This window comes from Myiozetetes cayanensis, unplaced genomic scaffold (genome assembly GCF_022539395.1).
Source record: "Myiozetetes cayanensis isolate MyiCay16 unplaced genomic scaffold, myiCay2020 scf9, whole genome shotgun sequence".
Taxonomy (NCBI): domain Eukaryota; kingdom Metazoa; phylum Chordata; class Aves; order Passeriformes; family Tyrannidae; genus Myiozetetes; species Myiozetetes cayanensis.
Genome location: NW_026088185.1, coordinates 2,877,083 through 2,903,896, shown reverse-complemented (window position 1 = coordinate 2,903,896; position 26,814 = coordinate 2,877,083). Strand labels below are relative to the sequence as shown.

The window sequence follows — 26,814 nt, the reverse complement described above, 5'->3', positions numbered from 1 at the left end:
AATAAATTGTAAAAGAGCACCCTAATACATTCTGTAGTCAGAAATTCTGCTGTGTTTTTCCCTTCATAGACAATTCATTACATAGACAAAGAGTTTTTTCCTCCTAAAGAGCTAATTGCTTTAAACTTATCTGATTACCAAACTGTATTTTAGGAGAATATGGATGGTAATGTCCTAAATAAAACTTAAACCAAGCGTATCTTATTAATTTACCATACTGAAGAATAAAGGAATGATAAATAAAAGTCACCACTGGAATGTATATATTTGACCACACAGGTAATTTATGTCAAATGTGGTTTTATTTTGAATGATTGTGTTTACTGATTTCTATCAGCGAAAGATGAGAAACATTTCCAGTGAGCTCAATCCTACTTCCCTGAGAGGAAAAAATTAAAAAAAAAAAAAACAAACACAAAAACAAGACACAGCACCAGCTGCTTGGCAGGACTCTTCTGGAATGATAGCATGGTCTTGTTCAGGCCATGGAATTAATTCCTGATGAATACTAACACAGCAAGAGCACCAAAATTGCTTCACCTACGTCCAGCAAACAAGCTGTTTGCTCCTGGTGCTCGCTGTTTTAGTGCAGAGCTTTTCCCAAATTGTTTCTTCATGTATTGTGCTTCTGGAGTAATAGTTGAACTAAGGGGTGGACTGTTCCTAAAACTATGAAACAGTCACATCCATCAAAGATTTGTGGGTAACAAAGTAACGTGAAGCTCTGTGATAAATCTTCGTGAAACTAAGCAAGTAAAAACTTTTTATTCAATAATACCCGCCCACTAATTTGAGTTAATCTTCATTAGTGAGCCATCTATAATTAGGAAATTAGTATGAAGTGGTTCTACAGTTCATTCTGCAAAACTCTCATCACCCTCCGGTTTAACAGACTGTTGTTCGTAAAAAAGTGACACTTTTCTCTGGGAGAATGGAGAAGGAGCAATCTGAATTAAAAATAAATAAATAAACAAATAAATAAACAACAAGGGAAGGGGACAGAAAAACAAGCTAAAGTTATGCAAAGTCTTTTTATATAAAGTGACAGAGGAAGAACAGCAACCAAAAGAACTTCAATCCCAAAGGCAAGAAAAAGACCCACAAGAACAAAAAAACCCCAAACCAACAAATCCACACCACATCAAAAACCTCAGTCACAAACTGTGCTGTAATTGTGTGATTATGTGAAGTTTCTCCACTTCTTTGGAAAATGCTCCAGATTTGTCGGAAATCTGGACAGGAATCTCACGTGGACAGTCTTTCTGATGACATTTTAGTTATTCCCAGGTTATAAGTCTGCCAGACACAATGCAAGAGCAGCCTTTCCCCACAGTAGTTTTGTATTTGGATTCCAACTCCAGCAAAAGATTAGGAACTGCAGAGGTGTGTGAACTTGGAGAGGGATAAGCAACAAAAGTCTCTTTCCCTGTTCCTCACCAATGCACAGCCTGAATTCTGGGGAGGACACAAGAGAACTCTGTTTTTATTTGAGTAACACCACCCTTTTCTGGTTTTGAATTGGTTGGTGCTATTTAAAACAAACACCTGACAGGAGTTTTATTCAGTTTGCCACCAAATAATTTTCTTCTCAAGATCAAGGATTTCTCTCTGTCCTGAGGACTGGGCTGTGACTTCGTCCACAGGATCCCTGCAGCTTCCAGATAGGGCTGGTAAATAAAACAGGATGTTGCAAAGGTTACCTTCCTGACACAAAACAAGGGAAATGCTTGAGTAATTGGAAGACTGTGAAAAGGGATCTTCCATCAGTAACAATAACAACATATTTGCTACATTTTGGAAGGAAAAAAAAAAAAATCCAACAAGTGATTTTATGTTATTCCTTAAAGCTGGCTACAAAAATAGAGGCAGTTACATTCCCGCAAGGGAAGATACAGCTAAAACTTCCATATGTATATCTTGCACTTCTTTGCAAGAAATGCAGCTTAGAAACAGGTGTTCTGATAACAACGCTCTCATTAAGTCAGGATAACGTAAATTGAAATTTCCACTGGATTCTTGGCTCAACCACCCTCTGTGTTATCCACAGAGGTTTGCTGAGCAAGGGTTTTATGTTTGGTTTTATTACAGCATTTACTCTCAGGTTTTCTGGGGAGAGAACAGCAAGTTCTCCCAAAGGGTTGCAGAGAGGTGGAAATCCCTCTCCTAAGGATTTGGAGGTACGGACAGTTTTGGAAAGGCAGCAGTCCAAGATTCTCAGAGCACAGGAACAGGAATGAAGGTATATTTGGTTACTACACAGAGGTTATGGTGGATGAAAACAGAGTCGATAGAATCAGGTGGAACACAAAGGGAAGGAAAATGAAAAGACTTACACTTCAATCCCCCCCCTTTTTTTTCTTTATGTTTTTAGCTAGAGAACAAGGTCTAAATACAGAGAAATTCACAGGAGCAGCCCTTGAAAGCTGAGGCTCTGCAAGAGTGGGGCAGGAAAGGCAGTTGAATCCCTTCAAACACACAGCAGTTGCTCGACAACTTGGTGACCTTCCTGTTAAGCCCAAAGGGCCACAAACACACAGAATCCATACAACCCATGACATCTTCAAACTCTGGAAGCTGTCAACCACCCATCCAGTGTCAGGAAACCACTATCTGTCTGTGACAAACTGAGTTCATCCCCCTCTATAGGACCGGAACTGATTTATTTTCTACTAGAGCATGCTTACAATCTCTCTCTCTCTAGTCAAGATAAAGGCTTTCAGCAATCAGCTGCAGGTTAAACCTTTGCAAACCCCCCCCCCCCAAAAATTATTTTTATCCAGATTTGTGGCATGACACACACCCAAGAAACTAGTACTCTTTCAGATGGTCACTGGTCACCCTCTAAGAAAACCCAGCTGATGTAAAAAAATCATCACATGTAATCCTTTTGTCACATTCAGTGCTCTAAGTATTGAAGTGTTTGCTTAAAAAAATGTTATAAATGGACTCTGGAAATCCACATATATTTCTTGGAGCTTTTTAAGTTCAAAAAAGTACTTGCATACACCCAAATAAGATCACAGGGTGTTTTTTAGGAGGAACATCTTAACTATTATGCTGCAGGTTAATGTGACAGAATTATTGTTGACCAGCATTTATTAGTTGCTTTATTTTTACACTAAGCAGTGCCCACTGCCTATCCTGTACTGAGGGAAACATTAATATCTTTTTGTTAAACAGATACAAATAACTTTGGGTGTGATAAATAACCACTGAGTGCTCTCTCTGTCCCACCTTCCAAAAGCAGCAGTGGTGTGGATGCAGCGAACAAAAGACATTTCCTCCAACACGTATCCAGCCCTCGATATTTCCCCTCATTTGTAACTCCCGTGAAATTGTCGCTGGATTTGCAAACCTTTGGCCTTGTTTTGTGCTCTGAGTGTCATTCATGCAGTTCCACGAGGTATGTGGACTGTGCCAGTACGTTACTTGTGAATTCAAGGGGTTTGTGGGATTGAAGACTCCAAAGTCAAATGGAGTCAGAGAGCTGAGGAAAAACAGCCGATCTCAAAAGAGCCCTTTGCCAAACTGGCCAAAAGCTGTGCAGCTTGGAAAAGCCTTTTTGATGAGCAGCCTTGATTCAGATCCTCATCCACTGACACTTCGTGCCATTTAACATGCTTCTTGTTCTGCAAGGACCAGACTCACGTGTGTAACCCTGTTGTGGCCAACTCCCTCGCCCGGCCTGTGCTCGCATGCAACGAGACAGATATTGTGCTGCCAGACTTCCCCTTCACAGCTCTGCCAACCTCAGTGCTGACCTACAGTGCCCTTAGTTTTCCATTTGTGTGTTACACAAAGATAGCCCAGTATTCCAAACTGGGCCGTGTTTGTTCCAAGAACACAAAGATATCATTTTCACGTCGAAGAAAATGATGTGTCTTAACTAAAAATTGAAACATCTTCGCACAATGTTGAGAAGAAACCTGCTTTTCATCAGCACCCCAAATCTCTGTGGAGTGGTTTCTAGTCTATTCTAGTAATCCCTGGATCCAAATCCTAAATGTCTTCCCAAGTTTGACTGAATCCTCTCTTGCTTGAACTCCTTATTTCACATTAGCTGGAAACCTTCTCAAATCTTTGCAGCTGTGGGTGCCCATTAGTGGGTGTCCTTCAGCTAGAGAATTGTTAATTTTATCACACCTCACAGAAACAGTCCACAGTTGCTTCAAGTAGGTGCTATTTCTTATCTTCACCTTTTATATCAATCTGAACATTTGGATTCCAAGCGTTGGAAATTACCGAAAACATCCTGCATGTCAAAAGGCAGCACTGCGAGTGAGCTGCCTTCTTCTCAAGATCCAAAGGTAAAGTATTTTCCTTTTCAGTGATCTATATAAACTCCCACACACAACAGCCCACCATGAACGTCTGCCATTTCATTTGTCAGAAAACGGGCGGCTCATTGCCTCACCACGCGAATTAACGAGAGGGTGCTGACAAATGAAACGAGCTGGTAAATACGAAGCTTGTTCATAACAAGATTGCGCAAGAAAATATACTGTAATGACCCTGTCTGGACATCCTGTAATAGCCCATTGTTCCTCTCTATTACTGTCATTCAGCAAATTTTTTTTAAATTTTTTTTTTTTTTAACAGCGGATGCAGGGCAGCAGAGGAACCCACACAGCGTGGGGCTGCACGTGCACGGACCCTGCCCCCTGCTAGAGGTGAGCAGATGACCCCCAGCCCGGAGGAATCGTGGGCTGCTCACTGCATGTGGACATGTACAAAACCACCCCACACCTACTGCCTAGCTTCAGTAAGCCAAATAAAAATACAGGCATCTGGAAACACTGAGAAAACAGCAGAGTCGTTTCGCCTGTGAAGGGCAAGTGACAAGGACGACGGGAATGGATAAATGAAAATCATCGGTTAAAACTCTGGAAGATCGGAGGGTCTTGTAGTCAACACATCTGAAGTCAGCACAGCAGAGAAATGGGAATAATTCTTCTGTTGCATAGAGGAAGAGGAGATGTGGTAATAAACATCTTCCATATGTGATAACCAGATGTTCCACCTTCTCTCTGTATGAGAAAGGATGATCCACCCTGTCACTGCAGTTACCGACACCTTAACCAGACCATGTGCTGAAAACCAGCAACTCTCCCTGTTGCCAAATTAAAATACTGAACAGACAGAGAATTTGGTAGCTGTGCTGTGAATGAATGCCTGCAAATATGGATTTCTCACCATTTAAAGGACTCTTTCTGTTTATCAGAATTTGACTGACCACAGAACAACTGATTCAGGATTGTCTCTGTAATAGGTCACACTAAAGGGAACATGATCCCATTTACCGATTTGTTCACAGATTTTTTTTTCTTTGTGCATTTTTCAGTCCTTCCATCGTTCTGTCTTCGTTGCTACCAGGCTTCATTGTTAATTAGTGCTCAAGGAAGGAGAAGTTGGACAACTGTCCAGTTTAAAAGTCGTAAATGCTTAAAAATATAAAAAGTTTCAAATTCTATGAAACACAAGGGCCAAAGAAATTGCAAAAATAAAATAAAATAAAACAAACCTATGGTTTGAGAATTTTTGCATTCCTGTATGGTATAATGCTATTTTTGAACATGTGGCCAACGTGCATTCCCTGAGGAAGCTGAGTTATCACAGGTAACTCTCTATTATGCCAGTCTGTTCTCTTCGGACAACACGTATTTCCACATTAACATTTCTCCCCTTGCCTAATGTGACTTAGAAAGCTGGCTGGTCCCTAAAAACCTGCTTTGAATCTGGGCTTTTTTGGTGCTGACTTCACCCTGGCTTAGGGATGGCAGGATCCACTGCCATGCTCTGGTGCCCCAGTGCCCCCGCAGAGCCAGCACGAATATTCTGCCATCCTTCCAACAAACCCTGAATTACTGCCATGCCCTTCACTGCTCTGTAATGTGACTCTAGGAAAAGCTTAGCATGTCAGCAGGCTATTTTATCCCTGTAGCTCTAAATAAAAAGTGTCCAGCTGAACTACACTGGCTGAATTCTTCCCTTGGATTACATGTGCAGTTTTCAGAAGAGGGATCTTCTCTAGAGGAAAAGCTCTACTTGTGCATGGCTCTTCTGGGATAATTGGGAGGGGGAAAAAGAAAACCTAGGGCCCAGCAGCTATCCCAGTGGATCATGCTAAAAGGCTAAAAAGATCAGAATGATATTTTTCTACCTATTTTTGTAAGTACTCTCAAAATGCTGGTGTAAACATATCCAGCATGTGGGGTTGGGGGGAAAAAAAGACTCTTGTAAGACCGTGCTGTGGCTTCCACAACCAATCCAATGACAAGGTTGAGAGCTGAAGGCTGATCAAATCATCTCCTTTAGTTAGAAAAGAGTGAGAAAACAAACTTAAATTTAAATTAATACAATGGCTGTACTCCAGACAATTGTTTGAGCTTCCAATCACAACCATTACTCGTTTTAGATAAAACCTACATTGTGACAGCAAAATAGATATGAAAAGAAAATAATTCTACTTCCACTTTGCTCCCTGGTGTGTAATTTGTGGCAATGCTGATTACACTTCTGACATAACATGCAGAAAACTATAGAAGTGATATAATCTTTCAGATCTCTCTTAGTGAAAACTGATGGAGGATGAGATTCCCCAGCTCTGCAGGGTGAGAACACTGCAACAGCAGAGTTTGACTTAAGGGGAATTCTTACTCTCATTTGCATATTGGTTTCCAAAGTTATTCTTTTCCAGGACTATAATTTTCCCTGTTTGTTTTCAGCAGAAAGGCTTTCATGTCCTGATGCACATACACAATTAACAGATTAGAAGCCCTTTTTTAAAAATAAATAAATAAATAAATAAATAAATAAATCCTTCTTTTTTCTATTCCTTCCAAAACTGAGAGACGAAAAACCAAAACAGACAAAGGAAGAACCAAACCCATCCCCCCAAGCCTCACACTGAGCTGGCACCCATATAACCACACCAAAGGCTATAACTCGGTTAAGGGTCTAAGTGCCTACTTAACATGTGCTTTTCTCCAGTTGCTGCTCTCTGCCCACAAAAACAACGCAGTCTTGGTGGCCTTCAATGCGTTATGATGCAACAAACAACACATTTAGTAAAGAATGAAGAATTGCAGAGCGGTGGCTGTGCAGAGAGTACTTGAACAGGCACTCAGGAAAGAGCCTTAATTTGGCTTTCCTGAACTTGTTTAAACTTTTTTTTTTTTTCCCGGCTACCTCCCAAGTCAATTTTAAAGAGGTTACCGATCCTGCTACTTTGTTCCAGCACACACACGGTGATGTTCCCCTTCAAGGAAGATGACTGTGGAGTTCAATATACAGTCATTTATGGAAAGGGTTCCCACCCCCACCTTCCCCTTCCAAGAATCTGGACGTGTGAAGACAGACATTTCTTTGAGAGGAAGGATAAGGCAGAGGTTAATTTCATCTGCATGAGCCAGTATAGGATAAGCTTTTGGAAATATTGTCGAGCCACATTCTTAATGCCTGGCAAAGTGACTCATTCAGAGTCATCACAGGAAAGGAAGTTGAATAGAATCAAAAACGGAACAGGATGGGGGCTTAAACAGGAGAAAGAAGTGAGAGAAAGGAAACTGGATTGTTTAAAGTAGGCTGAGGTTACAAGTTCTAGAATGGGATTATTTTAAAAATAAATATATAAATATATATATGTACAAAAATATAGATATGTATGCATATATAAAAATACATGTGCATATGCATGTGTTTACAAAAAACCATTTTCTTTCTATTTGAAGACAGACTTGTATTTGCAGGTTGTCTTTCAAAGATGCCTGCTGAGGCATTTGTTTCAGTTTGAGGCGGCATTAACACGGGATGGGGAACAAAAAAGAACCCTCTTGCAGAAATCCACAGATTTTTAACAGTCCCGTTCCTATCCCACACAACAGGAACTTCCCAGAACATGGAGTTGCACACTCATGTAACAATCCACCCCAAACCAACAAACACACTCCCTAAAGGAACGCTGCACAATAAACAAGACAAGTTTTTGTTCCCCTGCCCACCCCAAAAAAAAAAATACATCAGGGACTTGTACTAAAAACTTGGCTCGACATGGCAAGGTTTCTCTTCTCCAAACTTTTTTCCAGTGAAGCTTTGGGTGATTGGCCACCTGACATGTCGATTTTAGCTAAGTTGAACAGCAACAACATGTAGGTTGTTTTAATAAGTAAGTTGCAGCAACCTGCTGCAGAGCACCTCCTCGACTTCCATCACCCCTGCAAACATGTTGCTCGTGCAATAGGACGTCCATGGGGGAAAAAAAAAAGAAAAGAATAATTTTGATCCCCAAAGAAGATGACAAAACCGTTTTTTTATAGCATAAAGGCAATATCCAACTGATTAGCAACGCTTTGTATTTCAGAATTGTCACCTGTGAGTGAAACTTGATTGTATAATCCAATACCAGTGATGTGCCACTTTTCATATTCAGAGGGATACACAGAAAGATGAATACACTCATGAAATCATATAACTGAAGAAAATAAACTGCAGAGTTAGAAAGGCATGCATGGTCCAAAAAAAAAGTAGTAGAATAAATACTTCTAAATCCTCCCCCTCAAAAAAAGTTTATCTCCTTTTGTGTAATATTCCTTATTTAATCCCCAGAGTGACACCTGCTGGATTTCACTAACTGAAACCAAAGGGCAGATATTCCCATTACACAGAACACCTCAGGGATAATATCTGCAAAAATGAGCCATTTTAGTAATCAAAGCTTGCACAGTATAATATTTTTCCTCCATTTAGGGCAGGAAATAAATACATAGATGCAGCCACAGAGGAAGGAAGTATAATGTCTAAAGCTCTTACTGAGTTCTGAAAAGTATATTTTTATATTTTTATCTAGGAAGGCCTGTGGAGCACAACATTTGGTGACAAATTATATTCATTTCTGTTAATATAATATGAAAAAGTACTTTTAAAGCCTAAAGAACACAAGTTCTGGTATAACAAATATGTTCCCAGTACATCATTATTTTTTTTTTAATCTAATCAAACTCTAACAGAATTATCAGTATTAAGATAATATAAAACTTACTATTATTAATTTGCAAGGTTTTACCACTGAAATGGTGGAGGAAAAAAAATTGAGGGGAAAATCTAAACGGCAATTCAGGGAGTGACTTTATGGCCATAAGAGCATCCAGTTTTTAGCACAGTTTTCAAGCTGAGAATTATCAAAGAATATGTAGTTTTTAGGAACTGAAAAGATACTCAGCCCCCAGAGAGCTGGTATAGCATAGGGTATATCCTATATGAGTAGGTGCTTTGGACATGGTAATAATAAAAAAATAATCACTAATTGCTGTGTTCGGCCCCTTGTGCATGATATTACTGGGAATGGTATGGTAAGGTAACAGCTTCAGAGACACATGCAAATTTACCCAAGTTAAGAAACTGTTTTCTTCTATTGGAGGGAGAACATTGCTCCTCTCACGGAAAGCCTTTTTTTTGGTGCACTGCAATCAGTTCAGCGCGCTTCAAACGCATCTTCCCAAAGAAAAGCAACTCCAAATAAATCACTTCTGGACAGCGTATCCTGCAGAAATGATGGAAAGTGTTTGCACAGAACTAGGGCAGAGAAAGGATGACTTTGCTGGGAAAATGTAAACAGTATAAACAAACTTGGGAGACTGAAGCATTGAGGGCTGCGAAAACAAAACTTTCAAAATGTGAAAGTTCAGCCTTTCAGTTCTGCCCAGATTCTAACGTAGCACAAAAAGGACTGCTAAGAAGAAATGCTCCAATGGAACTAAATTTCATAAGATCTTCTGTTGTACTGCACCGGCTGTGGAATTCTCCATTATTAAAACAGGTAAGAAATAGGCTATTTTCTGATGCTCTCTGTGAAAGCACATTACACTGAAAACATCTGAACTGCCAACGTGAGTACAAAAACTAAAAACAATGTGTTGTGCACACCTATAGAAAGCTTTCTCCATTTCCTTTTAAATACTGAAAGGAAACAACATTCAAATGTATTGAGTTCAGAACACCAACACTTGTTATTCAAGGCTGTCTAAACAAAGCATGAGGTTTAAGATTAATTTGCTTTGAAAGTCTCTTTAGAAACGTACCTGTTCTCTCTTTAGCAATAATAGAAGTCAGCATGATATAGACCTGCACACACTGTACACAGGACTAATATATTACATATATTATTATATGTTTAATATACAAACCCACGTATATAAACACGTTTATTTTACTGCCTAAAAGTTATTTGTTTGTCAGCTCACCTCAGTTTTGGTAATAGAAGCATTCATTCCTTCCTTGACACGGTAGTATCAAGGATATAGTTAATTCCAGAGCTCTGACAACTTGCTGCACCAAAAACTTCCAAGAGACCAAGCAGTTGCATGAGCAACTAAGAGACTGTTTTCAATAAGAGTAAAGCCTTACTGGGGAAAGTGCTACACGTGGAACTCAAAGACAGAGCTCTCAGAACAGAGGTAATGCCAATACTGTGTGTGTGCTCCACAGGAGTGACAGCTGATCAGAAGCACAGAAGGAATTTTGGTAGCAAATCAAGAACACTGTAAACACATTGGCAACAGATGGAGACAACTTCTTAAGAAGAAATTGTGGTTTTGTTGTTGTTTTTTTTTTTAACTGTAGACTTGGATTTCTTAATGGAGAAATTCCTTCAACTGCTTTAATAAATAGCTTATGTTCAGCATTTAGCACAGAATTGACCAGATACACACTTTTGAAGTATCATTGTATACACATTAATATTGAAAACACATCTGTAGCAATTGTTTCTTCCAAGTGACTGTGACCCAGTTTGAATCTTTTATCTGCATGACTCTGTGAACTCTCGTGGGCCCAATCCTACCCAGCTGTGGCACATGCTGGGAATGCTGTTGGAAGCAGCTGATTACCTTGAATGCGAGAGAACCACATCATGCCATTCTTGAACTTGCAATGAATGTTATGTGCTCAGGTATTCAGTTTTGTCTGGTACAAAGTGCAGTGACACTGTTCTACGCCACCATCCTGCTGCTGTCTTCGCTCAATCTGCAGATAACGTAGATTCTGACCTCAAACCTGCAAGCACCCCTGACACTTCCCATGTGTGCACCTCAACCTACACCAGCTACTTGAGAAAAACCCAAAAAGTAAGAATCTAGCTGAGACACTGCAGTTTTCCCCACTAGACTGATCATTAAAACAACACGAACACCTTTTATGTGAAGTGCCCCCTTCTTTGACTCAGTGTCACCCAGTGCCTTTTGTGCGGAAGATTTTCAGAGTTGGGTAAAGACTTTGGGATTGCTCCCATCTGCAGTGAAGTCGATGAGAGCTTGAGCAGACTGCAGAAGTAAATACTGTGAAAATAGAGATTTTTTTTTTTTTAATTGAGAATTTCAGACAGTATTGCAGCATGTGAGCTTTGAAGGAAAACTCATGGATTCAAATCTGCTCGTGCTCCTATTTATCTAGATCTTAGAGGATCTCCTTTCAACCCATTGAAAGGACCTGGGATTCAGAGCACATCACTGATCTGAACAGGTTTAAACTGTTCTATGCATTAGCACTGCAAATGAATGACAAGATCCCCAGTAGGCACGGTAGGACTGGAAAGGCTCCGCATTGGCGCAATTGTAAGAGCAGCAAAGTCCATCCCCAAGGTATCTGGCATAAGTTAGTTGGTTATCTTTATCAGTATTGCATTCTCGACCCCTACAAACCGTATGGATAACTGAGTCATTGTAGATCAAATTCAAGTGTGGTTTATAGCCTAAAAAGATTTGTTTCCCTGATTCTACAGATCCATTGCTTGCACGCACGAGCAAATGGCTAGAATTAACAATCGCAGTACCGCAACCGCGTTTGTAAAACCAGAAGGTATCTCATCTATTTTGGAAAGCCGAAGAAGTGGCAAGACTTTTAACTGCCTTTCAGCTGATACTTGAAGGCACAGAATCACACACTGTTCAATGGTTTCTCAGAGAAAAGGAAGTAGCTGACAATCACCTGCCAGTAAATCAGCTTGGTGTTCGCGGTTAAAAACCTCAAACAGTAACACCCCGGCACGCGACAGGCTTCAAACTCAGCCTAACTTTTCCTCAGGTAAACAGAAAGTCCAAACAAAACAGGAGCGTTACCTTTTCAGCTGTGTAATTACAACACAGAACCTAACTATGAAACAACTCAAGTATGACCTCTTTCTGCTACAATAAGATTAAAGAAATATTCCGAAAGAAAATCCACACCACTTCATCACCTAATTCAGCCTCTCTTGAAAGAGCTGCAGTTGCACCGAGTTAGTCTTAAGGACCCTTTTCAAGCCAATGAGCCTCTAATTCTCTCCAGATGCAAAGACAGAAATTTGGTTAGTTGATATTAGAGGCTTGAGACAGAATCCTCAAAGTGCTGATTAGAGCATTTTTACCTCCCTTTCTACCTGTTTCTTCTATCGAGGACAGGTATAACAACACCAGTCATAAAAGCAGCTCAGCATTTCGCTCACTGAAAATAAACGGAGGTTTCCCTCATACCCCTTTCTCCCCGCAGATTCCCTATCACAACGCCTCGGTTAAACGCAAAAGCGCTGCACACACGCGCGACTATCAATGCCTTCAGACGGCACACAACAACTGTGGTTCCCGGGGCGAAACAATGAAACTGTTTTCCATCGGTACTCACCGCGCCGAGTTTTTTGCGGGAAGAACGCTTTCAGGCAGAGCGGCGGGAGAGACCTCGCTCTCTGTCTCCCTGGGCGGCCAAAGCGGAGCTGCGAGCGCCCTGCCGGTGGTGGAGCCGGGTGTAATCCAGCGACCGGGCTGCGGGAGCGGCGGCTCGGGGGGCAGCGCTGCCGCGGGAGCGCCGGGAGCGTGTCCGATGGAGCGCGGAGCGGCGGCGGCAGCAGCAGCGAAACATCAGAGCTTCCTGTTACATCACCCGACCCCGCCTGCGGCCGGCGTTGAGTTACTTTTCTCCCTCGAATGGCACGTCCCGGGGAAGCCGGGCTCTCCTCTGGCATTCGCGTCCGAGCCCCTGACATCTGCTCCCCGGCTCTGCCCGCACCTTGCCCCGGGTGGCTGCGGCTCGCCCGCCCCGAATTAAAGCTCCGAAACCGCTCCCGAAACGCTCGCTCGCTGCTCTGTTGGAAAGGAGGAGACCACGGGACCTGTCCTTTCGCGTACCGAGCCAGTGAGATTCGCCCTCCTCCTCCTCCTCCAACTAGACCCAGAGAAATAAATTCGTTTGGATCTTTATTGAGAGACAAAGAATACACAAGAGCTGCTTCCTCCTCAGTGTGACTGACTGACGTGACCCACCTCTGCCCGCAACTGCAGGGGCTACATTACATCCCAGGCTGTAAGTGCTGACAAGCTCTACAGAGAAATACTTCTACTCCTCAAATGTTAAGCTGCGGCAAAGGTCAGAATCAAAGTTTTCAAATTCAAGCGAGTGCATAATTTAAAGTGACACTTTGATTTGCACCCAAGGAAAAAAAAAAAGTATTTAAATAAATAAGACTTTGAATTTCTTGGGTACAAAAAAGGCAACAGGAACATTAATATTGCTGCACAGATCTCTAGGTTACATTTTTTTAAGCGCTGGTGATTTGAAAAAGCACAAGTATGAGCTGCCTGGTTTGAAAACTGCCATAATGGAAACAAAACAAAATTAATGGCAATCCTTCTAGTAGCTGCAAAGAAATTTGTATTGGGACCTAAAAATGTTTCTGTGAGAGGATATAATCACTTGTTCTTTGTACAGTCAATACCTGTGCTATGGACAGGATCTGTGCTCACCAATTCAGTGGGCAGTTGCTGTGTGGACATGAACAATACTATGCTGGAGCATTAAGCTGGAACACCAGTACCTCTTATGGAATACCATAAGGACCTCCCAAAGGTCATAAGGATCTATCAAAATGATGCCCTTTAATTTGCTCATAAAACAAGACAAAGTATTCTGCTTGCTTCTCTCTACCTGTCACTCGTCCACTCCTTTTGCCAGCAGAATCATTTGTGGAACGCGCTGTGAACTGGATGAGGGAACTCATCTGGCCATTGAAAACCTTTTCCTCAAAAAGGAAAACAGCGAGAAACCCAAAACTAAGAGGGGAAACCTCCCACAAACCAAACAAACGTACAAACAAAACCCCCAAAAACCCCAACCCTAATTCAGGGTCAGGAAAAATTGGAAGAGGGAAAAGAGAGGGGTAGGGACACTTTCAATCCATAAGGCCACTGGACAATATGACTTGTGAAATCACACTCCAGGGTTACCAAAAGAGCAGGCATATGACTTGAATATTCATTTGGTACAGGCGAGTGTTGGTGCTTCTAGGATCTGACATCAACAGGAGAATGTTTGAGTTTTATAACCAGTGAAGGACTAAGAACCGGCACTCTAAACCTCTAGGCAATGTAAACAGATATAAACTGGGGATTAGCTCTGATTCTGAACAGCGATGGAAATTAACTTATCTAAAATAAACGGCGTCACCTCAGGTTGTGGAATTTCATCACAAGTGAGCCTGGGAGTATTACTTAGGCCAGTTAGGTCTAGGTTATGGATTACAACATGGTACATCACACATTGTAATTTAGCAAATAATCCAGCCAGGCACACGTGTTCAAAACAGGCATCTGAATCAGCCAGAGAGATGTATCCCACGGGCCGTGTTTGACTTGGCACGTCAAATCTTATTTTGCTTGCTTGCTTCTTTGTTTTAATTATTATTTACAAAGCCTAGTATTCTACGTGTTCAGCTATCACTGAAGCTTACTTGCTGCTGCTGTACAGGCACCTGAGACCCTCAGCTGGTGCAGTTTGCACTTTAGAGATGCACCAGATCCCGGAATTTGTCTCCCCCTCCTCCGGCTGCAAGGTGCATAAATTACACCCGTACGGGGAGCGAGCACTTCAAAAGGGACCTAAACGTGGGAAACTCGAGCGGGAAGAGGCTAAAATCCGCGCGCGAAGGAAGCAAATCTTCCATTCCCCCTTTTTGGCAGGCAGGGACTGACCCGGCCGGCTCTCGCCGCGCCGCGCGCCCCACCTCGCGGCTTCCCGCGGGATAAACAGAGCCACGGGAACCCCCCCACGGCTTCAGCACGGATAAAGAACCCCTCGTGGGTAAAGTATTATCATCGCGGGTGGACAGCCGGAAACTGTAAACGCGAATTCCACTTCACTCGAACCTGGCTTTTTTTTTCCCTCTAGAGATGCTACTGAAAACAACCAGCTGTGAGACATAACCCTTGAGACAACTTCAGTGTGTTTGATGGGTGGGACCTAAAAAGACCAAAACTTGTTCAAAATGTAAAAGAAAATCCGTCAACTTTGCTAATGTAGGTGGATTGGAGCTGCAGAGAGAGAGGGAGATGCTGGCTCAAACGAACTGGAAATAAAAGAGAAGCAAGGGGGGAGAGAAAATAAAAAGGAGAAAAAGGAAGGCGTGCCAGTGAAAATGTAAAAAAAAATAATGAACAGAAAGACATTAAATTATTTCTGAAAAATGTTTTGCTTCATGATCTGCATGGATTAAGGGCACATACCAAGTTACTGCAGGTCAGATGACACGTGGGAACTCACCAGACCTCTGCAAAACCGCTTCAGGTTGTTGGCTCCTTATCACAGAGCTGGGGAGAAATTTCACAGCACCCTGCAAAACTCCTCCAAAGCAACTGGGGCAGACTCTGCAATGAAATGACTGGATGAATGGACTCTAGTTAATTGGAACTGTCCAGTCACTGTAGCACCTTAACAGAGCTTTGTGTTCTGATCTCTTCAGCATCCTGTGATCTGACTCCCTATGTCATGCCTCAATTATTCCCCTCAATTATCCCCCAATTATCTTTGGGAAATACACAGATATCTTTCTTTATTCTTGCGTTTGGTTGCTCTGCAGATACCCAGGATAGAGGGATGAAAGGAAGGGCACAGAAGGGACTTGTAATGTTGGTGAAGATCATATCACATCACACTGCAGTTTGGACTTTTTATGGGGAAAAAACTAATTCAATGCACTGTAGAACTAAACCAAAAGAAGGCAGGAAGACAGCTGGGTAACAGGTATGGCAGCCAAACAGAGTACATGCCCCAAGAGCAGCTTGCACTCTCAGATCAGTTTTTACACTCCCTACAACACTCCAGTTTTCATTCTCATTGCAATAACAAGCCTGACAGATAAATCACTTTGTAAGTTTTCTTAGTCAGTTGAAACAGAGGTGCTTTGAGGATGCTAGAACTATAAATTCTATTCTGTCTCAACAAGGACATAAGAGATCCCTCACTGGATCACCTGGTTAATTTAGGACAGTGTAAGTAGTGGGTGGGGAAGGACGGGGAAGCCCCTGTTAGTCCTGTCCTGGCTACTGCAGTTCTGGGAGAAATCTGCACAGTCTTGGGAGCAACTGAGGACTCTCAGTGCAAAGACCCTGTTAATTTGCAGTAGAGTTCAGCAAGCAGGAGGCTTATAAGAATGGGGAGCAGCCACAGAGCCAGGTTGCTCCTGGGACACAAAGGATGACTTTTCCTAGGCTTCCAGGGTACATTTTGTAGGTGCTGAATCCAGGCAGCCAGGGACAAGTCACTGGACCAAGAGGGAGAGTGAAGGAGAGATACTGCCATTAAACGACCCAGGGTTCATGAGAGACAATCTACACACAAATTAATCTATTCATTGCTATCTTTTATATAGATTGTCTCATTCAGAATATTCTGTTTTAGGAAGTCCATCGTTCTAGTTTATAATCTAATAAATCTTACAAGGCTTACGAATTTTTGGTAGTGTTCTTGGTGGGACTGCTTAAAGAAATACCATGGACAAAATTCCCCAACCACTGCAAGACTGTGATCAGAGTCCCACCGCAAGTGGAAACACCACCAGGTTTAGAGCTGGAGTCACAGCTGAGCAGAGGACACTGCCTCAGAAACAGCTCTGTCCCCAGCACCTTTATTTAGGTTTGATGCTGGGGAAAAATGCACCTTAAGGAAACACTGCCACCAACAATGCAGATCCCTGTAACCACTGGAGCTATCTGAATGTTGCACTCCTGCTACTAAACAATGAGTTTCATTCTCTTTTACACAAAAGGTCTAGAAAATATTTTAGTTTAATACACTTACTTCAGCTCTGTCTCCACTTTAAGGTATATCATGTGATTATCTAAATTTTAATACTGAGAGCCCAGGGGAAATTATTAGAATGGAAGATTAGAAATTTTTACTCCCTTTACCATAACATTTACACAAGGAGAGCTACAAACTTTTGTGCCCTCCCCTGCACCCCCAGCCAGGCAGAACACAAGCCAGTGTCAGTGTAAAAGCAGAGTAACCATGCCATTAGTGGCGTGTTCAGCCCACTGGTAAATCCTGACCCTCCCAAACCAGCTGTGTCTGAAGCAACTCACCTTTTGGAGGCCACTGCAAAGGCAGTTGCCATGAGACCAGTGGGAAGGCCTGGGAGCAGTTTAAACCATGGGCTCTACACTCCTCTGCAATGGCAAATTCCAGCTGCTCCAAGTATTTAACCTCCTGCCTCGCTCCCGTGGAGTGCAACTCAACATCTACAGACTCGACTCCTGGTGCACGAAGGACAGAGCAACACGTGGTGAAAAAGGTCAAAGTGGGGAACTAGAATGGCAAGATATCAAATGGGAATTCAAAGTGGGAGATGACAATGCACCAAATAATTCAGTGTACAGCAGCCTGTGGAGTTTAGAGGTTTCCCGACAGAACTGCACTTGCCTGATTTATGCACTGTAAGTCTTTGGTGCTCAAACATTTTATATGACAAGACTCTAAATAAAGTTTTATCTGGACTACACTCCTCTTCCATAAGAATTTTTCGAATTAGACTTAATAGATCCTAGGTAAAAGAAACATGAAAGGACTTAAGCACCAGAGAAGACATTTGAATAAAATTTCAGTATAAAAATCTGACTTCTACTTACCCCCTCACTCTGATATTTAGAGTGCATAATTGCTTACATTTTCAGCAGTAAAGCTTAGCCATGAGTCTGGTTCAGTAAGAAGCACAAAAGTCAGTGATCCCAACATATATATTTTTAAATCATTGCAAATATTTGCCACGTTGCTTCACACATTTACAGCTTTAACTGTAATCCTTTTATGGGTATCGGTGTGTTAATTCTGATCTCACATTCATTTTACAATACTGGAATTATATGCACTTCAATGGAGTTAAATCTAGCCTGCATAACCTAAAATAAAAGATTCAAACAAACCCAGTGTCTATTTCCTCTTTATAGCACAGACTTATCTTTTAATCATGGGTGGAAACAATCATGCTTGACAAGTGATGATTCTTTGACAGGTATTATGCTTTCTTTGGTACAAAAATAGAATTCAAAGAGAATAATGGGGTAATAAAGTGAATTTGAATCTTGTCTACCTTTTAACCATTGTGAATTATATACTCACACAGTCTGTTGACCTGTTGCAGCTCTGACAATTATATACAACCAAATTACAATTTAAAACCTTTATCAAAGTAAAAGATAACATTTATTAACATGAATGAGGAATACATAGTAAAAATTTAAGCAGCTTAATAATATGTAATCAAAATAATCAGGAAAGTAAATATATTTTAATGGTGTACACTGAAGGCTTTCATTCACAGGTGAAGAGCAGTTTACTTCACGTTTCCATAAAAATCAAAGCTGTATTCTTTCAGGGATGATTTCCTCTCCCAGAGCCTTTACTGACTGTTTCTTTCTTTTCTTCTTGATTTTTATTAACTTTCTTCCACCTTTTTTCTTATTGAATCCTAAAGATAAAATGAAGTAAGAGTAGAAGACATCAGAAGATTATCAGAAATGAGAGAAATCTTGTTTCAATAAATCTCCTTAAAAAAAAAAAAAAAAAGAACATTGCCTTACCTAAAGCCTTCATAAGCCTGAGCAACGCCAAGCTGTGCTATTTCTGTTCTTGCACACTGTGCTTTACTGTTCATCTTCCCTCTCTCTAGCTCTGTCTGTCTTCTGATTTCTGTTTTCACTTTTCTAAGGCTTTCAACTCTCACGCTTTACTCACTACCGAAAGCAGCGAGACCGTTTCGACGTGCACAGTATTTACCTGTTGTGATAGTCTGGGGCAGTACCACTTCCCATACCTTTCTTGCAGATCCTCAAACACGACTTTCTGGAGGTGAAATTGTTTTCGTTCCCACCACAACCGCTGTAGCTGAACGGGTGGCACCTCCCGCTCGAGTGGTTGTAGAAAAATCTCAGCTCTTTGGCTCTACAAAGTCCTCTGTCCATGGGGGTCATGCACAAAGAAGGGATGGGAGGTGGTTCTAGAAATACCAAGAAAAGCAAGGTTAGAGACTGCAGTGTATCAGCTTCCTGTTACGCCGATATTATTTGAAATTTATTGCAACATTTACCGGCAAATTTAATTCTTCCCTCCTGAAAATCCAGGATGTGTTACACAAGCGCCTTTGGATTCATGGCTACAAAAAATACCACGGTAATTGTTATCCTGTCTTTGAATTTCCAGCAAAAGCTTATCTGACAGTTACACCTTGGCCCATACAGTTAGTGACAAAATTGCCATTTCTGTTCTAGGAGATGGCACTCCAACTCAGTTAGGGCAGGTTCAAGGGAAGTACTTGTAGCAAGTGAAGTGAAATAAATGAAACCTTGGCAGCTTTAAGGATATGCTAAATATTTCTGGTAATTAATGGAGGGAATTACTGCTAGACATTCTGAAACCAAAAAAAAGGTAGAAGTACCCAGCATTTCCAAGGCAAGATTCAGAACCTTAACGCTGGGTTAGTTGAATGACTGCAGAAAGCTTGACCTGAGAAACAGAACTGAGTGTCGGAAAACACTCAGCTGTTACAAAGAAAAAAGCTTGTAATTCACAGAATAAAAAAGGGTTGAGTGTGAAGAATAAGTGCACAAATTAAGGGAGCTGCTGGTGCATTAGTGCTGCATTAGGGTTTTACCATTCCGGGGAGGAGGCTGGGGCTCGTTTCCTCATGGTCGCTGCAAGTGAGAGTATGAGAACTGAAACACTGGGAGATGAACCTGAGGTATCCAAAGTGCCTGGGCACTGGAACGAATTCAGGAAGCAAACCCACACCAGAACTCCCGAACCTGAAAGAACTCCACCATCTCTTGCCCTGGAGTGACTCACATACAAAATTAGAACAGATCCAATTGCTGCACAGGATGCAAGGAGCTGAGTGGGAGCCACTCTGCCATCAGTGCAGGACCTCAAGGAGTGAGGAGTGCCACTGTCCCTCAGGAAGCAGCAGAACTGAGGGAGCTGAGACCTGAATGCATCAATGGAAACGTGAAGCCTCTTGAGGATACAAAGCCAGGTGGAAGTGGTTCAGCGGAAAAGCAAAGTGAAATTCTTAGGGGATAATTCTGTGTTTCAGCAGAGCTGAAGACAACCTGTGGCCACAAAAGCGGGATGCTGGTGAGGGGCTGACAGCAAGAAGTCATGAGTTAACTTGGCAATTCAAGAGGCTGACAAAGAAATATCCAGAAATGATGTGTTACATCTTGTGTGTCTGACACCTGCTAAAAAAAGTTCATCTGACAAGGATAAAAGCCAAACTTTCCTGGTGAAAAAGGATGAAAAAATGCTGGGAAATAAACAGAATGGTGATTTATGGAAAGCTACGTGGGTAAAATGAAATTAATAACGTATTTGAAGGTGCTTTAGCAACATCATACTATCCAAAAAGGATTCTGAAGTTCAAAAATGGAGTGAGCTGTTCTTTCAAGATAGACTAAGTTAGTTTCAAGTTATGAAATGATCACTACTTAATTTCTTTTTGTAACTGTGACGTTTTTGCAAGACTAAGTTTCGCTCTGGGTCCAGAGCAGAAGTCCACAACATGGTACAATGTACATTAAATTTATGTTTGGTTTTTAATGATGGTGGGAGTTAAGTTAACTGAGGCAATGCTTTTGGTATTGCTCTATCTGAGAACTCTTGAGCTACTGGGACTGGTTTAATTTCTCTCTGGCTGGAGAGGATGTTAGTTTTCAAAGCACCTGTTCAGCAACATGAAAAACAAGCTTACCTACTTTAACCTGATGATTTCTGAACCTAAAAAGAACAAAGCAGGAGGGCTTGCCAGTGAGGAAAGGGCCAAACAGCACAGGTTTGCTCGATATAAAAGCATTTAAATATACACTTTGTAATGTAAATTACTTATCTGGTATGGGGGATTCTCCAGTGAGTCCACAGTCCCCTCATGAAGGCGCTCTCACAATGCCTGCAAGCTTTGGGAGAACCATGGGCTACCTATGTATGAATAATGCAACGTGCAGAGAGGTGTCCAAATGCTATTTAGGATCCCTTTTCTACTCCTCCAAAAATCAGGTAGATCTTTGTCAAGCTCTTTGTTAGTTAAATGCCCCAGATACAAAACACTGTTCCTGTTTATCTTCAGAATATCTGCCTATTCTTCACTCTCACAGGAGCAACCACAGAAGCAGCCCAGGAAGAAAAAACCTCTTCATTTTGCCACATCGAGCCATTTCTTCAACAAAACAGGTACATTGAAATAAAAATGAAATTACTCATCATAATTTCCTGTCTGTTGATCATAAAATCATAAAGAAGATCATAAAAAATCATGAATTGATTTTAACATACTGATCACTAAAAGACCTGTTAACTTCAAGTTACTGCAAACATAAAATATGGACTGTGCATTAGATGTAACAGCAAGTTTAGATATTATGCCTGTTCTCGAGTTTCTGCCTCAAGTATTTTGATTTTACAACCTCATTTTGCTGAGAGCTGTTGAAAAGTTCTCTCTCCTGCTCTTTCTGTGAAGAAAAAAGGAAAATGAAAGAGGCAAAAATCCCACAACCCACAGAACTATATAAAAAGGAAAGAACACTGACTGAAAAGAATTAAAAAAAAAAAAAAACTGTCCTGCTATTATAATTGTTTTCCCCAATCTACTCATTACAGGTTTATGAATTACAGAGACCAACTTTATTGAGAAACTACTTGACATAGAAATGCTTGTTTTAACTCTACTTTTTTTCCTCAATTTAAAGTACATTTCAGCAGGGTGGGTTTTTTTTACAGTGCACGTGGCATGACTCATTACATGTTAACATCGAGTGGATCATACAAACCCAAAAACTGATGAACCTCATTAAATGCTTTCTAACTTTTTCATACACACAGCTGCAATGTACCCATCGTATGGTCCTTGATGCAATTTCTGTTTATCCAAAATGGCTGATTTAAACCTGTTTTAAATCTCCAATATTGAATTTATATACTTCAGTTTGCAATGCGTGTTGTTGGCCAAAATCACGTGGCATTGGTCAGGCCCCGAGCAGGAAAAACAATTTACAATTCACACAAGCAAATGACAAATGAAATCTTCCAAGCTGGGTTGGTCAAATACTTTCAGGTGTAAGGTTCTCTTCTGGAAAACTGGAGTACAATTAAATACAAAGTGTTTCTCAGAAACGTACCAATCCCATCAAAAACTTCTGAAGGAACTGAGACCTTGGAATGCCTCTTACATGGAGTTTTGGAACTGGAGCTCTTAAAGAGCTTCTCAGTCGGGTTTCAGGCTTTATAACAGCAAAATACAGTGTAGAGTTTTCTATTATCTTTCATTTTGATTACTCCTTTTTCTTGGTGATTTGACTGATTTTGTTTTGGTGAGAGAATAAAACCCTAAGCTGCAGTATTTAATTTTTTTTTTTCTGAAAAAATTGGTAAACTAATTATATAAACTAAGCAGTAGATAAAGAAGGCTACAGTTCTTACCTACTAAAAGACTCTTGTGCCTAACCCTTCACTGCTACCTAAACAATCTGTGTGTATGGTTTAAGATTCAAATCATATAATAAGACTTTTCCTGAATTCCAGACTCCAGACATGACCATACTTGGGAATCTCTGAGACGTGCACAGGCAGATACAGGCTCACATTTATCAAAAATGATGCCAACCCTGCATTGCAGCAACAATCCTTATCCCTCAGGCTTAGCTGGGGCTGTGTGACAATGAACTGCTGATGAATCACAGCACAAAAGAAGTTGGAAATTATCTTGGTGAGCAGGACGAAGGAGAATGCAATAAGCATCATTCCTCACTGAACATGGGGGTGTGACTTCCATAAAGCTTCGGATTTATTGCCAGAGTTTTGATAACGTGCAGACTTGGCCTTCTCATTCCTGGCTGCAGCAAAGTGAAAATAAAGGAATCTTCGAGGAGACAAACGAGTGCAAAACAACGAGTCATCCGCACTTGACAGCACTCTGCAGGTATAAATCAGTGCAGATCCACCGCTCCAAACAGAAATCTGTCAATTCACATCAGCAAAAGGTGTGACCCCGACTCTGAGATGTACTAACAGGACCCTCATCTGTGTGCTATTCCCTATTTGTAGAGTAGAAAATTGATTTTCGATCCTGTAACCTGCTTAAAACTCACAAATCAAACGTAGGTAAAGCACTCGCAATTTTCTACCGCAGAGCACTTCGTATAATCTAAAAATGAAAGCTTTGATTCTTAGCTTCAATTTTCCTTAAGTTGCCCAGAAAAAAATCAGTTTAGATATCGCAGCAGAGTAAGACCAGAACAATCTTCACTCTCTGAAGAAAGTTCATGGCTGATAGTCCTTAGAAATTTCATGGGTTTATGTATGATCTTATTTTGGCCATAGAACAGGATAATTTTATGAAGGTCAAGAACTGTGTTGGACGTCTAATAATCTGATGTTATTACAGTACCACTAATAATAATACATTTTTTCATCTTGAAATCAAGATGATACAGCATGTCAGTTTTGAGGTAAGGTATTCTGCAAGAGAACTCCCTTCAAAAAAGTTTTAATTTTTTTGATAGTCTTAGCTTAACTTTTTACTAATTAATAACATGCAATTAATTTAGATTAATTAATTTAATGTAAATTAGTGAAAGTAAATGTAATTTTTTAATGTTCTTGTTAAAAAAAAAAACTACATACATGTAGCCAGGCCAATATACATGCAAAAAAACAGATGTTACAGTGGCAGATCAGCTACTCTGTGTGTGCTTGAGGAGATGGCCATCAGCCACTCCATCCCACGCTGCTCCTCCTGGCCTCATATCTGCACAGTCAAATCCTTGTCCCTCACCGAGGGTGACAACGCCTGTTGGTGTGAAATGACTCTACCTTGCACCTTCACTTGCCCAAAAGCACAGGATTTTAGCCCTTTCCAGCTGCCTGGAAGGAACTAAGTGACAAACAGAAGAGCAGCAGGAGGCTGAGTGGGGCAGAGAGTTGCAAGACAAAGGTTATGGAGTAGGGAAGAACCTGTGGGGTCTTCAGACTTTGCACTGAAATGCACTGGTCCTTCCAAGGTCACACTTCCCTCCTGACCCATCCAGCTGCACTGACTCTGCTGGTGCTTGTTCCCCTCTTCCAACAACCTGCAAGTCCTCTCTGCCTCTTACCCTCACCTCTCACTCTCAAAATCTGCTGTGCAGGAAAATTCTCTGTTGCTGGCACAGTCAAACCCCCTTCCATTTCCTCTGGGAAAAACACAGTGAATCATGCTCCTTTTCCTGGGGTAGGTTACTTGTTTTGAGGATTTGGGGATTCATATTATGACTAAAAACCTTCAAGGAATGTGTATGCCCTAATGTCCCTGGACTTATTACCAGACCTTAAGTAATTCACGTATTTTTCAGTAAAATAAGATGCCAAAAGCTTTACTGTTTTATATTCAGTCATTTGAGTAACAGATATTGATGATATTGAATAATTGATGCTTTTTATGTGGTAAACAAACAGTACTACCATAACAGAAACTTATGCCAACCAAACAGTACATGTGGATCACAGTGCAGGCAGAAAATAGAGTACAACACACATTCATGCTTTATTAGACACACCATTCTAAGCAAAGAGCACAGGAATGTTATCCTACACGTCCATTATCTTACAGAACACATAAAATGCAAATAACCTTAATGAGTCTCTAAGCCATCACTCAGTCCTCAAAAGTACAAGTGAGTGTAAATGCAAAAAAACAACATAAATACTTGGTAAGACTGCTCAGGCTCTTTCCAACTGTTTGTTGTTTCCTCTTGCACGACTGTGGATCATAAAAATGACATGCCTCAAATTCAATCACCCTTTACAGTGTGAGCAAGTACCAAGTCATCTACAGTGGACAGTGGCCAGCTGCAGAAACTGCTAAAGCCTATCCCTCCCCACTAAAGGTCCAGAGTCTCATCTGCATTATCATCCATAGTGCAAAATTACCTTGAAGCAACACAAAATTAATTCATGCTCAAACCAAAACTGAGTTTAATATGGCTGCAGTGAAAATAAAAATAGTATGGTATTATATATATATTATACTATTCCACATTCTAAAATCCAAATATGGTTCTCTTTTAATGGACAAAAGGAGCTTTAAATCACTTGCCTAATAGATCATCACAAAAATGTTAATTTTGACTGAAAGAATTCTGCATGGCAGCTTTTGCTCTTTTTGTATTAATCAGACCTCCTGGAAGTGCACACTTTTCAAGGAGAACAAAGTGTGGTCAGCCTTCCACTTTCCATATTTATGGAAGATCTGTAAATAGCAATCTATTCCTTGGCTTTGACTTTCTCTGCTTACCAAACCCTTTGACACACAAGAGAGACCATTATTTCAGAGCCTTGGATATGTCAGAAAATGGGTGGAAATGGAAAAGCAATCCATGCAAAAAACTTACCAAAAAAAATGGGAAACTGGTTGTGTTCCTCCTTTCGGGAGCTGCTGTTCAGAGTGTTGGACTCCTCATTCGGAGCAGTTGGCAGCAAATTTACTAAAAGAAAAGGAAAAGTAGGGGTGAGTGTGGGATGTGAAGCAGTGAGTGATGGGTTAATTAGACACAGGCAAGCCCTGAAAATCAGCTAAGATTGGCACCCACTGGCCTTACTCAATGCCAGCACTGATGCCACTTAAAGACAGCATTTCTTTAAGTCCCAAAGCCATAGGAAGTTGAGGTTGCTGAGGCAACTTTGGATTGAGTTCCTTTTTCTTCTTTAATTTTACTGATGCAAGATTTCAATCAAAAATGGTTTGGCAAGGTTGTTTTCATGTCACCAGCAGACACTCTAACCTTTGCAATTGTAAGCAAAACATTTTTCAAAGCGTGTGTTACTGACTAGAAAGTGGTTTTGAAGTGGTTTTAGTGTTAGTGACTTCACTGTGCTCTTGTATTTCAACTTCCATAGATGTCTTCAAACAAACGAGGGGACAAACCAAGGAGCATCTGCATGAAAGGGTTAACTATAAACAGCAAAAGCAAATTGTTACCCAAAATCCCATGGAACTCTTCGGGTTCTTCTGCTGGGGAACTGCTGTTCACGGTGTTAGGATGCTCTTCAATTGTCACAACTGGCAGTAAGTTTGCTAAATGAAAAGAGGAAGGAAAACAATCAGGGGAAAAAAGGACCCAAATTGGTATTAATGATTCGATATCTCGAGGATAAAAACTTTGATCTATTTAGACCATGGCAATGGCCCTTAATCCTCTGTTTGTTTATTCATACACATTTACATGGAGGTGTTGTTTCAGACTAAAGTCAGGGAAAAATAAAAGCTTTTCGTCCAAAAGGTAAAAGTGGAATCAGAACCCAGGAAGAAATACTTCAGCAAAGGTAGGGAAGGAGCACATGGTTCTATATGGTTAAAAAAAATCATCTTTAAAAAAAAAAAGCATAGGGGATCTTTCTTACTCCAAATGTAAATAAACTCGAATTCCCCTTGCCAAAATGACAGATTGTGGCATAGTCCTGGAAAAAGATCCACTAGAGGCAAGTGAGATAAAAGGGTCTGGA

At 40.9% G+C, this 26,814-nt stretch overlaps 2 protein-coding genes across 5 annotated transcripts in view; both read right to left on the bottom strand.

Annotated features, from left to right (window-relative positions):
• The window catches only part of CALCRL (calcitonin receptor like receptor), a 60,544-nt gene extending 47,676 nt beyond the window's left edge, over nucleotides 1-12,868 (bottom strand). The window contains exon 1 of the mRNA XM_050339810.1: nucleotides 12,652-12,868. The gene's annotated coding sequence lies outside the window, so the exon portion shown is untranslated. The remainder of the gene's footprint in view (nucleotides 1-12,651) is intronic.
• A 5,143-nt stretch (nucleotides 12,869-18,011) lies between these two features.
• The window catches only part of TFPI (tissue factor pathway inhibitor), a 56,962-nt gene continuing 48,159 nt past the window's right edge, over nucleotides 18,012-26,814 (bottom strand). For 3 of the 4 annotated variants that reach the window (XM_050339813.1, XM_050339811.1, XM_050339812.1), the window contains exons 6-9: nucleotides 26,291-26,386; nucleotides 25,704-25,796; nucleotides 19,106-19,288; nucleotides 18,012-18,760 (exon numbers count right to left, since the gene is read on the bottom strand). In XM_050339813.1, coding sequence (XP_050195770.1) covers nucleotides 18,648-18,760; nucleotides 19,106-19,288; nucleotides 25,704-25,796; nucleotides 26,291-26,386 — 485 coding nt within the window. In that variant the 3' untranslated portion in view covers nucleotides 18,012-18,647. Of the gene's footprint in view, nucleotides 18,761-19,068; nucleotides 19,289-25,703; nucleotides 25,797-26,290; nucleotides 26,387-26,814 lie in introns of all 4 variants that reach the window. The other variant, XM_050339814.1, reaches the window with a different exon arrangement.